Source organism: Coffea arabica, chromosome 7e (assembly GCF_036785885.1).
Source record: "Coffea arabica cultivar ET-39 chromosome 7e, Coffea Arabica ET-39 HiFi, whole genome shotgun sequence".
Taxonomy (NCBI): Eukaryota; Viridiplantae; Streptophyta; class Magnoliopsida; order Gentianales; family Rubiaceae; genus Coffea; species Coffea arabica.
Window position 1 is genome coordinate 6182324 of NC_092323.1, and position 13898 is coordinate 6196221.

The 13898-nt window shown below is 37.4% G+C and overlaps 2 protein-coding genes across 3 annotated transcripts; one reads left to right on the forward strand and one right to left on the reverse strand.

Annotated features, from left to right (window-relative positions):
- Positions 1–355: 355 nt before the first annotated feature.
- On the forward strand, positions 356–3395 carry LOC113701792 (ABC transporter F family member 4). Its single transcript, XM_027222592.2, has 2 exons — positions 356–553; positions 921–3395. The coding sequence occupies exon 2, from the start codon at positions 928–930 to the stop codon at positions 3109–3111; it is 2184 nt and encodes a 727-aa protein (XP_027078393.1). The 5' UTR covers positions 356–553; positions 921–927; the 3' UTR covers positions 3112–3395.
- Positions 3396–4367: 972 nt separating this feature from the next.
- Positions 4368–10630, reverse strand: LOC113701790 (protein DWD HYPERSENSITIVE TO UV-B 1). Of its 2 annotated transcripts, XM_027222589.2 has the most exons (10): positions 10331–10626; positions 9152–9218; positions 8304–8548; positions 7351–7960; positions 6604–7269; positions 5962–6402; positions 5442–5636; positions 5240–5296; positions 5043–5105; positions 4368–4957 (listed from the first exon to the last, which is right to left on the reverse strand). In XM_027222589.2, exons 1-10 carry the CDS (start codon positions 10366–10368, stop codon positions 4874–4876), a joined length of 2466 nt encoding a protein of 821 aa, XP_027078390.1. In that variant the 5' UTR covers positions 10369–10626; the 3' UTR covers positions 4368–4873. The 2 variants fall into 2 exon arrangements, with proteins under 2 accessions (XP_027078390.1, XP_027078392.1); XM_027222591.2 differs by lacking the exon at positions 5962–6402 and having other exon boundaries at positions 10331–10630.
- Between the last annotated feature and the right edge of the window lie 3268 nt (positions 10631–13898).

Consider the following 13898-nt stretch of genomic DNA (forward strand, 5'->3'; position numbering starts at 1 on the left):
AAATATGAGTTAAGATAGTGGGATGGTGGGAGTGAGATAGTGGGAGTATTGATTGGTGATAAGGTGATAGTGGGATAGTGGGAATATTGATTGGTGATAAGGTGGGTTATAACCCACTACTTTTTTATGTATTAAAATAAATACAAAAATCTAGAAAAAAATATGACAAGTTTAGAAGGCATTGAGAGGGTTTCTGCTAAAAATCCCTTCCTGAATACATATAGATATAGATAAGTTATACAAATGTATCGACAAAAAAAAGTCTTTTGGCAGCTGACACGTGTGATCACAGCCCCCATATGGGTGGACCAGGTGCGTGCGACCAAGACATGTAAATGCACGAGTGTTGCTTCCTCTTCCGGGCACTTAAAAATTTCTTTCTTTGCGGCTTCCGACCCGATTTCCCTTTCGGATAGATATACACTGCAAAAATCCCTCCCCTGCCAAGCTCCCAACATACATATTCTTTTGTAATTAAAATTTCCCAAACCCTAGAGAAAAGCTTTCCACGAACTTGAGATCCAAAGCGAGCTCCTTTTCATTTCTTTCCAAGGTATCATCAAATCGTTCTGGGTTTTTTTCTCTTTTATTATTTGCGCCCCTAAATTAGGTTATTTAGTCTCTTTTGTTTATTGAACTTTTCTGTATGTTGGTTTGCGTTCTGTCTTTTTTCCCCTCCTCGAATTCAATTCATCATCACATCCCATGAAGAATTGGTTTAGATGCTAGATTGGTTATCTTTTTCTTCATCTACTAAAAGTTTGATATTAGATGACCATTCATTCGTTTCCTTTTCAATTGATCTTTAATTTTTTTTTTCGGCTGGCTGTTATCTGTTATCGTTTCCTTTTTTGTTGATTTTACGGGTCTGTGCCTCATTTACTTTTTAATTTTGGTTGTTTATTTTTTGGTCATTAAAGCACTGCGATGGGTAAGAAGAAAACAGATGATGTTGGGGCTAAGCCAAGTGGTAAAGACGGGAAAAAAGAGAAGCTTTCTGTTTCTGCTATGCTTGCTGGTATGGACCAGAAACCTGAAAAGACCAAGAGTTCATCTTCTTCGTTGAGCTCTGTAACTAGTAAGCCGAGGTCAAAATCAGCTCCCAAAGTGTCAGCTTACACTGATGATATTGATCTCCCTCCTTCTGATGATGAAGAGGAGGAAGGCTATGGTTCTGATGAAGAGCAGGGACAGAATGCTTCTCGTACGCATCCAAGCAGACAGAACAGAATTGATGGTAGGCCGCTTGAAATTTTGGTTACTGACAAAGAGTTGAAGAAACGAGAAAAGAAGGATATGATTGCTGCCCAAGCTACTGAGATTGCTAAACAAGAGGCCCTTAAAGATGATCATGATGCTTTTACGGTAGTTATTGGTAGCCGTGCTTCTGTTCTTGATGGTCAGGATGAAGCTGATGCCAATGTCAAGGATATAACAATTGATAATTTTTCGGTGTCTGCTCGGGGAAAGGAGCTCTTAAAGAATGCATCAGTTAAGATATCTCATGGAAAGAGGTATGGATTGGTTGGTCCCAACGGCAAGGGCAAGTCTACTTTATTGAAGCTTCTTGCTTGGAGGAAGATTCCCGTACCCAAAAACATAGATGTCCTTTTGGTCGAACAAGAGGTGGTTGGTGATGATAGAACTGCTCTTGAAGCAGTTGTTGCAGCTAATGAAGAACTCATCAACCTCCGGCAAGAGGTAGCTAGTTTGCAGAATGCATCTTCAGATTCTGTTGGTGATGAGAAGGACGATGATGATGATGATGCAGGGGAGAAGCTTGCCGAGTTGTATGAAAAATTGGAGCTAATGGGTTCGGATGCTGCAGAGGCTCAGGCATCAAAAATTCTTGCTGGGTTGGGTTTCACCAAGGATATGCAGGCCCGTCCTACCAGGTCATTTAGTGGTGGTTGGAGGATGAGAATTTCACTAGCTCGGGCACTTTTTGTTCAGCCAACTCTGTTGCTATTGGATGAACCCACCAATCATCTTGACCTGAGGGCCGTTCTCTGGTTAGAGGAGTACTTATGCAGATGGAAGAAAACTCTTATTGTTGTTTCGCATGACCGTGATTTCCTTAATACTGTTTGCAATGAAATTATTCACCTCCATGACATGAAGCTGCAATATTATCGTGGAAATTTTGATAGTTTTGAAAGTGGATATGAGCAGCGTCGCAAAGAGATGAATAAGAAGTATGAGATTTATGACAAGCAGTTGAAAGCTGCCAAGAGGTCTGGAAGTCGCACTCAACAGGAGAAGGTCAAAGATCGAGCCAAATTTAATGCTGCCAAGGAAACGTCCAAGAGCAAAGCTAAAGGCAAGGCTGATGAGGATGAGCCGCAGCATGAGGCCCCTCAAAAGTGGAGAGATTACACTGTGGAGTTCCATTTCCCTGAGCCTACAGAGCTAACACCTCCCCTCTTGCAGCTCATTGAAGTTAGTTTCAGCTATCCAAATCGACAGGATTTTAGGCTATCTAATGTAGATGTTGGTATTGATATGGGAACTCGTGTTGCTATTGTGGGGCCTAATGGTGCTGGGAAATCTACCTTGCTGAATCTTCTTGCTGGTGATTTAGTTGCCACAGAGGGTGAAGTTCGGAGGAGTCAAAAGTTAAGGATTGGCAGATATTCACAGCACTTTGTGGACCTTCTGACAATGGATGAGACGCCAGTTCAATATCTTCTTCGTCTTCATCCTGATCAAGAGGGCCTGAGTAAACAAGAGGCTGTTCGTGCAAAGCTGGGGAAATTTGGACTCCCCAGCCATAATCACCTTACTCCAATTGCAAAATTATCTGGAGGACAAAAGGCCCGGGTTGTCTTCACTTCAATTTCCATGTCAAAGCCACATATTTTGCTATTGGATGAGCCAACTAATCATTTGGATATGCAGAGCATTGATGCACTAGCTGATGCGCTTGATGAGTTTACTGGCGGTGTTGTCCTAGTCAGCCATGACTCAAGGCTTATATCACGCGTATGCGAAGATGAAGAACGAAGTGAAATTTGGGTAGTGGAGAATGGGACTGTCGAGACTTTCCCCGGCACTTTTGAGGAGTACAAGGAAGAGCTCCTCAAGGAAATAAGAGCGGAGGTTGATGAGTGATGTGACATGTAAGATTTATATTGCACAATTTCTGATATACAGTCCTGGCAAAGCTAGTTAAACTTTTTTCCAAGTTACCAGTCTATCTGTGAGAGCAATATTTTCTTTAATTTTCTTTTCTAAGTTTTTATTTTCTCTTGCTGTTAATCATTTTGATACATGATTTTTGAGTGTACTCACCTGTGGCGATCTTAGGGAACAGGTATATTATATTGTACTTGGTGCAATATTTTTGGCTGTCTTGGATGGTAGGCCAATAAATCTGCTGGAGAATTTTCCCTTTACGTCAAATGTGTTTGATTTGTTTCATTTGCATCTTGAACTGATTTATCTGTTGTGTGGCTTCTAATTTATTATCCTTCTCCAACTCCTGTTTTTGCTTTTAAAGAAATTAGAAGTTGTTGAGAAGATTTGGAACCTTGATAATTATGGCTTGAGAAGATCAGAAATAGTGTTCCAAAGTCCACACTGAGATTTTCCAAATGGTTGTCTGTTTGGGACAGAAAATTAGCTTGAAATTTATTAGTCATTAGAAAATTGATTGAGTTCAATTAATTTTGCGATCTCTTGGTTCTTTCTGTGATTTACGAGTCTCATTGTAACCATTAACTCGTCCTGGTTTTCATTCTGTTCTGCTTGCGACGTGTGATCTCTCGAGAGGCGGAAAATCTCAATAAAAATAAAAAGAAAAAGAACGAAAGATACAGCAAATGCATTAATTTTCATGTGGCCGCTTGGAGTTGGAGGTAACAAATCTTGAAAATCTAGAATGACCCTCTGGAGATTACATATGTTGAAAATCTGTTAAAGGTTTTCTTTATCATAAATTAGATGATTTCTAAGGCCATTGGCATGGTGAGCTTCAAATCAAATGCCGATGGATGAATCAAGGGCACTTGGGAATTTCTTTAGAATTGAGCATGTCTCTGTAACAAGGGCACTCGTGACTTGTTTCCATAGGTCCCTGAGGGAACGCAATTGCATCTCTGGCAATAAGGTTCACTCCTGCCTTCCCACATCTATCAGCACACTTTTGAGCCGCAGAAACACGATCTAAGAGACGGCAAGCAACCCTTCAGTTCATTAGTTTGAAGTTATCAACTCTAAACCTGCCGTTAAGCAGTCACATTACGAGTCCTGGCGCTGCAGTCTAAGTACTTACAGGAGGTTTGTTGCATTAGGAAACGACATGAATCAGTGTAAAGGGTTTCCGGGGATGGGATGGGAGAGACAGAATGGGACACAGGTAAGCAGTATTCAAAAGAGAAAAGTGCCTCAAAGAAGCCGGGCAAATAATTAGATGCTTTCGACATGGCGTGACCTAGTGGGCTTGCTGACACTCGAGGAGACAGTCCTAATTAACAAAGCTCTTCGTGCAAAGAAGGTTCCACACAGCTTGTCCGTCAAACATCTTACATACATTTTCCGAAGGCGTAAAGCTCTCTGCATTCTCCTAACTACCGTCTACAACTTGCCATTGCCTAGGGAAACCGCACAGGATGTCTACATTATCATTGTAAGAAGTTTGGCCGCACTTTAGGTGCCAAACCTGGTACCTCCCAATGCATGTTACCTTTCAAGGATCTTTTTCTTGGGTGTTTGTGTGGGGTGGGGGAGGGCAAAAAAACATTTCCCCTCCAAAAATACTCTTCATAACCCAATGGATTTTGATACCTCCATTTTAAACATATCACTGAACAAAGCCAAGATTGGACTTTGAAGGAGGTCCTGGTAATAGGACTTGTGAGTTCTAAAAGTATAATCAACCTCCCCATCCAAAGCGAGGGTAGAAATCTTGGGATTCAGAATCTTGTTTAGCATGATGACTTGAAGCCAGCAAATTGACCTGTGTGAGGAAGTGCATTTGACTGACCATCACAAAAGATGACGTGTCGTCATTGATATGAAGAATGAGGGGGTTTAACTTTTACCTTAACAATCCCCCATCGTGAGCTTGGACGAACATAGGCAGCTAAAACAGCCATATGAAAGTGCTGTTTCGAAAAAAATGAAAAATAAAACATAAACATTGGCAGTGAGTAGGAACCGTTCACTTGCACGGACAATAAAAGAGACTCGGTAATAAAATACTTCAGGAAGACGCCATTTTGAAGCCGAGACAACTTACACGAAATGGATCACTTCTCAAAGACTGCACATACATTGAGCTCCCCAGAGTCCTATCCTGTAAAAGAAATCAAGGAAGCAAGCTTTCAGGACATGCTATCGTGATTTTTCAGTTGATTGTTCTTAAATTTGTCTTTTGCAGGAAGTCACTGCTGATAACAAAGAAAGGCACGTATCTTAAATGCTCCAAGACTGCACTATACCTGCAGATGGACATCCCTTAACCGCCTTCCCGTTTGGGCACAGCAAATTCTTAGAATGGATTCATCAGAACTTCCACTGATGATATAGTCTCTACCGTTCATGTAATATGATCTAGTGAAATTATGAGAACTTCCTGTTGAAGATATTTCAAATCTTGTGTGAAGCCTCCCATCAACGGCCAAAAGTTGTCTCACCTGCGACCATGACAATTAAGCCTCATGTTAAACTGGCACAAGATCATTAACTAATTACTGCTAGTGTTTTTTAAAAATTGATGGCTCAATGGTATTGACATCACGTGACACTGATAATTTGGTTGTTCTTGACTTTGTTACTTGTCACATTTAAATCTACTAAGTCACACTCTGGTAGCATTACAAATCCTAACTGAATTAAAGGGGGTGACTTATCAGGCCTCTGGCAGGAATTTGCATTCTGCTCTAATCTAATGTATATTAGTAGTAGCTGTAGTTAATGCCAATCTGACTGCTTTTAGGGCTTGAGTTACAATCTAAATACCTCATTGTCCACGGCTGATACAAGCAGATAAAGGTCATCAGGTGAAAAGCAGACCATTACATTTCCTCTTGAGCTTGAAGAAGTATAGCAAGGTAGTGTTGGTTTTTGTCTTAAATCCCACATCTTGACATCACAGTCATATGATGAAGTAACAAGAAGGTGTGGAGAGCAATTGGCAAATTTAGCAACATTAATTGTTTCTCGATGTATATCTGTCAACAACTGCAAGCGTCTGCCAGTGCAGAGATCGTATACTGCAAGTTTTCTCGAATAACCACTAGCCAAGAACTTATCATCACTTGAATTAACATGAATTGAAGTCAGCTGATCAAAGTCATCATAGAATTTAGTGCTGGAAGTCCAACGGCTATCCTCAACTTTTGTTGTCACTTGATTGATGTCATATAATCTCAAGGAACCTTTCTCAAAACCAGCAAGAAGCTAACATAGCAAAATCAAGAATAAATAATCAGCAGTAGCCCCATAATCCTGTAGTTTGAAACTCCATAATTTAGAGCCCTCAGTTTGTTTGTACTAGAATACTTCAATGCGGACAAGCACCGAAGCATCAGATTGTACGTCGAGCTATGATAAAGTAACAAAATCATGACAAATAAAACAGCAGTCAAGGCAAGTGCCTACCTTTGCTGGATGCTGATTAAGCCAACATAGTGCCATTGCACTGTTAGAAGTTTCCAAGGCTGGAATATACTTGAAGAGGCTTCCTTTATCATGATTGATGACAACCACTTCCCCATCCAGTGTTCCAAAACCCATTAGAGAAGCATCAGATGGGTGATACTCAAACTGCCTAGGCCGGAGGCTTCTGCTACCTTCTCCCAAAGTACTGCAGATCTGAGACATAGGAAGGTGGACGGGCCACACTGAAGAGCCAAATTTTGCCGCACAAATGGACCTGGTATAGAAAAATTTACTCTTTTGGCAAGATGACTGCTTCTTTATGGTAGACCTTTCATGGTATCCACAACTTGTTCCTGTCTCACGCATATACAAAATGTTGCTAACACTCTCCCCATGCTGTCGTTTATATGGCAAGTACTCAAAATATTTTGAGAAGACCATTTTGGCCATGTCCCTGTCCACAAGTCTTACTGGGATGTTATCTAGAACCTGTAAATGGGGTAGTGATGCAATCATGTACTCCCTGTAGTGGTTCTCAAAGCAGATTGGAGAAGGATTTTCTAGAACTTTCATTTTAGAGGCAATTGAGGAATCTTTCACATCCAAGTCAAGCACACTTGTAGGGGACTCACCATCCTCTTCAGTCTCCAATTTTGCATGAGAAACCTGGCATATGCCAAACAATTGATCAAATAACAGAATAATTGTGTTCCATCTATCAATAAGACAAGTAAAGCTGTTTCAGACCTCAATCTGCAGCATGCTCAAGCCAACTGATACAGGATGAGCATTGGAAGACCGACCAGATGAGCTAATTCCATGAAGATTATATGACATCTTACCTATTAATCTATCATCTATTGAGTTGTGAGATATGCTGTGAGTATGAATATTTACTAATGAATCTCCAACAGAGACAAATTTGGGCGATTCATCTTGAATAGAAGATTCAACATTCCCAACAGAAATAGTTGTTTGTTGACACTTTGAATGCTCACTCGTGTGCTCTGCCACATTTCTGTCACAAGCAAGATCTCTTCTCTCTCTGGACAAAGTAGGACATGATCCAGTGTTTTTGCAGCACGCACAGTTTTGAAACCGGATTTCAACCAAGGAATTTAATCTGGACAAGGCAGCACTAGTTGTCCACAGATTTGCAACTCTTGTTCCACATAGAGATATCCGCATCAGATTTGGCATGTTAACAAAACAATCATTCTCCAATGTAGAGAGAGAAGAACAGAAGTCAAGACTAAGGGTGTGTAATAGCATAAAGCCTCCAGCGAAGTTGAAAGCATGGAACTCATTGAACCTTAAATTCATGACATGACATTTTAAACCACCATGGAGAATATCACTGTAAAAATACATGGAGGCAAACGATAAGTTTGGTTGGATAGGAGAAGCTAAGTCTTGCCAAAAATAAAAAATTTGATTTCTTTTAGAATTTTTTTTTTATTGTTTTTTAGTCCCAAGTTATGCATTCATGATTGCATTACGACCACAGAGGAACTAGCAAGTCAATAATGCAAAATCCTGTTTTCGAAGTTTCTACTTCTGTTTCTTGTAGCTGTTTCGTCATGGAGGAAAGTAAGCAACATAAGGTGGACCATATGAGTTTTAGAAGATAGTCTGGGTAAGAGAAAGCAACTCTCATGTGGTATTGAAACTAAATCGTATAGGAGAGCTGTAAAACATACCATAAGATATCCTTCCGGACAGATGCATCTTGGAAATCAATGACTTCAAGTTTTGAATTGGCTGCATTTATTAGAGACAATATAGATTCTTGGTTTAAGACACAGGGTGATCTACAAAGAATGTCAACTGCATCACACTGCACATCAAGGAAGACATCTGTAACTGGAGATAAATCACAATCCTCAAGTTGGTCTAAGAATACTTCTATAGTGCATTTCTGGTGGTTGATTCTCTGTATAACAGCCTGAAAAAAAAAAAAAAAAGTCATCAGGGTAAAGTCCAAGAGTTAGGAAGTGTACAAGGATGCTATATCCACAAAATTCAGCACTGTAGCTATGTAAATCAAGGGATATACCTCATAGTGGCACAGAAGTTTGAAGCTTCTTATCAGAATGAAATAAGATAAACATTTGAAATCTACTTACAAGAAGAGAAATACTTCACCATACGATGGATCATAACCCCTTGGAAGGAAATAATTGAGGACTGTAGTTATCCACAAGAGTTGTGGTGTAGTTACAAAGCACGGAGCAATAAACACATTCATGAAACAAAGAGAGCTTGCCACCAATTAATTCACCCACATATATACAACCAAACGTCATCCAGAGCTGCTGAATGGGAAATCAAAAATTGCCATAACCATGGGTTTTACGTCATTCATTTCTAATCTTATTCCATCAACCCAGAAAACTTGAAAAATGAAGAATAAAAAATAAAACTTTATTCTATCAAGAAGCAAACAATACTATGTAAACTGTTCCTGCAGTAGAAGAATTTGGAGAAAAAGCGAGAAAAAAAGAGAAAAAAAAAAAACAACAACAAAACAAGTTGAATGCTAGGAAACCTTATGAAGCCATGACACGACTGCAGTATTTGGTAGCGCCTGATGCCTCTTGCAGGAATCCAGATACCTAGCAACAAGTTGTAACATAATGCAGGTTAACAAAGAATTCAATAAACCAAAACATTATCAAATGATTCTTCCTGTTTAACGCAGGCATGTAAATTTTAAAACCATGAAAGTGCATTATTTCACCTTTTAACACTAAAGGCCATGAGTATTGGCCAGACAGCAGTACTAGATTCAAAGAAATAGATAAATAAAATGAGAATGGGCCATCACCAATAGAAAATTCAAAGAAATTAACAAAGAACTAGTTTATCTAAAAGAAATGCCAATCACTGCTCAAATAATGGTGATGGATCAACTTAACGAGTTTTACAACCTCCTTCAGATACGACCTAACAGCAATAGAAGACTTTGAAGTAGCATTCGTGTAATATTTATCCAAAAATTATTAGTACAAGTGGGACGAAGCCTTTTCTCTACGAAACTGAAGAAAATGACAGAAACCTCCCCTAAGACCATTTTCTTTGTGATAAGTTTTACTACCATTGAAGAGGTAAAATTTTCAGCTTCTGGGCAGTGGCATTGTGGCATAATTCTTTAGCAGTTAAAGGAAATTTGCACCTCCCCATCAGCGAACCTTAAAAGCACAAAACTTTTAAAGAGTTATCGCTTTCACACTTAATCGTCCATCGGTATCACAAAATGAACCAGGTAGCTCAGCTTCTTCTTCTTCTTCTTGTTCTTGTTCTTGTTCTTGTTCTACTTTACCCCCCCCCCCCCCCCCCCAACAACACCCACGCCCACAAAAAAATAGTAGTAGAAAATAAAAAGCACTTAACCAGCATGCAAAACTCATAATAGCATCGGAAAAAATAATAAAAAAAACCTCCACTCGTCATTGGGAGCTAAGACAATATCGAAAAGTATAAAGAGAAAACAGAGCAGAGGGTGCTTTATTAAAAATTTTTTAACCAGATATGAATTCCAAAGGGTAATCCTTTCTGGAGCCAAAAGAAGGCAGCCATTACAGGGAAAATGGCCATGATTCAGCTAAAATAAAAATGGATACGCTACTGTGAGAAAGAAACGCGCAGCATAAATTGAAAAAAAAAAAAAAAAAGAAAGAAAAAGAAAGGTTGAAAGCTAGCTAGAGGAAGAAGGAGAAGGAGAAACCTGGATTCTAAGCTGGAGACATTATTATCAAGAGACATGGCTGTGCTGTCGACGAATTCAACTTCTTGGCTTTGTTGAGCGCTAAAGAAACAAGGAAAGAAAGAAAAAAGTAAAAGAACCAATGGATGATTGGTTATTGGTTGAAGCGTTGAAGAGGAAGTAATGGCAATAAAGTTAGGAAAATTCTACTACTACTATATAAGCAGAGTCAATGTTCACCATTGAGTCAATCATTATACTACTCAGAGAAGAGAGAAGTGGATAAGCACAACCCACTCACTCAGGATTCAGGGATGGTAAGCTAAACTTGTACGTAGTCTTTTTTTCAAGCCCAAAGGACTTTTGATATTTGTACGTAGTCGTAATGCACGTACTTATCATGCCATTTAACTCTGCCCACCAAATTTAGTTGGCTTTTTGAAGCTCCGTCAACATCGGTCCACCCGCCTTCATTAATTAATTAATGTGCGTGGATATTGAACGTGACAAATTAATAATAATAATAATGCCTAGTTACTACTACGGGGGATTCCAAGAAAGAAATCATGCTAGCAGTAATTCACCATCTTATTCATCACCATGGATTCATAATCATGGACACATTTCTAGTGTCGTGTAGACCAAAAAAACGTTTGTTATTGACGTCGTACAAGGTAAAATGTACAATTCTTTAGATTAAGTTTCTAATTTTCCACTAAGAGAGGCAGGTGTTTTTTCTTTAATTTACCACCTAAACCCCCCCAAAAACAACTGATGTTTCCTTTTTTATTATTATTATTATTTTGTATTTTTTTTACCATTTCGAGCTTTTGACCAACAACCGAGTGATGCAAGGTAAAATGTTCCTCAACCATATACCACTATTTATACAGCAGAAGATAATGTAGACGGTAGTAAGACAGGTGAATGTCATCGCCGATCCAACAAGTGCAGATGCTAAACTTTTAAATGGCTATGGTTTCTTACCGCAATTTCACAAGACCAATGCAAATCCCGAGCGACCTCTATTGCGACTAGGGGTGCTGTCGAGTCGAGTCGAGCTCGAGTAGTGTAGTGAGCTCAAGTTCATTAAGCTCCTCTATTACGACTAGGGGTGCTGTCGAGTCGAGTCGAACTCGAGTAGTGCACTGCACTACTCGAGCTTGACTCGAGGCAAAATAACCATGCTCGAGCTCGTCAAGCTTTTAAAATTCGAACTCGAGTTTAATTAAATGTAATTAATTCAAATCAAAGTCAATCGAGCTTATTCGAGTTCAATCAAGTCTAATCAAACTCAAGTAATAAAAATTAATATTTTATATATAATTTTAAATAAAGGATATTATTGACATTTCACAATAATTAAAATTAAAGGGATAATTGCAGAAACCTCCTCTAAGATTTCTGACATTTGCACTGACCTCCCATCTAGGTTTAGAAATTGCATTCACCTCCCCTGAACAGTAACAATTCGTTGCAGAAACCTCCCTGACAGCTTGATGTCCCATTAAAAAATTATTTGTAGAAGTGAGATAAAACATTTCTTCCAATTTTGCCCTCATCTTGCTTGACAATTATTATTTGCTTGACAATTGCTTAACTAATTATCTAATTAGTTAATAGTTAAGATAATTAACTATTATCTATTAACTAATTAACTAATTAACTAATTAATTAATTAACTAATTAACTAATTTCTATTTATCTAATTTACTAATTAACTAATTATCTAATTAACTAAAGTTGTTGTCTGTCTGAAACTAATAAACTATTTGCATGTTAAACTAATTAACTGCTTAACTAATTAACTAATTAACTAACTAACTGATTAACAGACTATTTGCATGTTAAACTATATGCAGTACGCATTACCTATTTAAAGTATCGGCTCTTTATGGGTATTTTACTTTCAAACATTTAATTTATGATAAAAACATCAATGTTTGTAAGTAAAATTCAAAAAGTGTTACAGTAAAATTTAAATTAGTTAATTAGTTAATTAATTAATTAGATAATTAGTTAGTTAATTAGTTAAGCAGTTAATTAGTTAATTAGTTTAACATGCAAATAGTTTATTAGTTTCGGATAGACAACAGCTTTAGTTAATTAGATAATTAGACAATTAGTTAATTAGATAAACAAAATTTAGTTAATTAGTTAATTAATTAATTAGATAATTAGTTAGTTAAGTAGTTAATTAGTTAATTAGTTCAACATGCAAATAGTTTGTTAGTTTCGGACAGACAACAGCTTTAGTTAATTAGATAATTATTTAATTAGTTAATTAGATAAATATAAATTAGTTAATTAGTTAATTAATTAATTAAATAATTAGTTAATTAGTAATAGTTAATAGTTAATTAGTTTAACTATGCAGAAATAGTTTGATTAGTTAATAACTATTAACAATTAGATAATTAGTTATTAGTTTAACTATGAAGAAATAGTTTGATTAGTTAATTAGTTAATTAGATAATTAATTAATTAGATAATTAGTTAATTAGATAAAATAGAAATTAGTTAATTAGTTAATTAATTTAATTATGCAAAAATAGTTTGATTAGTTTAATTTGTTTAACAAATTAAACGTTGGTTTTGATGAAAGTACTCAAACCTTTCATCTGATAAAGTCAAATCCAATAGGGGTACTCTAGTAATTTCACACACTTTTACCTTTTAAATTAGTTCCAACTTTTTCTAGTGGAGGTTAATGTAATTTCAAAATTAATAGGGGAGGTCAGTGTAAATATCAGAAATCTCAGGGGAGGTTTCTGCAATTATTCCAAAATTAAAATATATATTATAAAAAAACTCGATAGAGCTCGTCGAACTCTCGAGTATTATATTTTCAAGATCAAACTCGACTCGATAGTTCTAACGAGCAGTTCAAGCTCGAGATTGAGCTTGGTCAACTGAGCTCGAGCTGCTGACCAAGTAGCTCGCGAGCAGCTAGTTGGTTTAGCTCCAACCCTAATTACGACCGTGTGGTGGTTTAAGCAGGTGCACCGACATTTCGTCTTAACCGATCTACGTAAGGTAAAAGTAAACATTCGAGTGGAGGAAATGCTGCGTTGAAGATCATTAGCGCTACAGAGATTGGAGTCAGACGACTCGGCTTGTGGGCACCACTGCACCAGTGGACGATACTTTCATTTGTTTCGATCTGCGCAATTCTAATCCGTCTTTTGTTTTCCCTGCGCTGCTCGCGGATATGAACTACTATAGAATTGTAATGTGTAGTTTGGACTTCACTCCTTGTTATTTACACTCCCTCTATCATTTTTATTATATAATTTTTATTTATTAAACTATATGATACAATAATAAATGATGAAAGTGTAAATAACTAAATATGGAGTGTCAATAATATTTTCCTTTTTCAATAACAAAATGATTATAGCGAGCATTGTTGAATATGTTTGATGCGGTAGCAGAAGCGTAAATTTTGGATTCATTTTACGAACAAAATTGATAGAAGAACAAAGGATCAAATTACGTTCAAACCCTAAACACGGATCTTTGAGTCAATGATAACGAGAGAAAATTTTCAAACAATTGGAATAACCAAGCAAAAATTCATTAATATTTG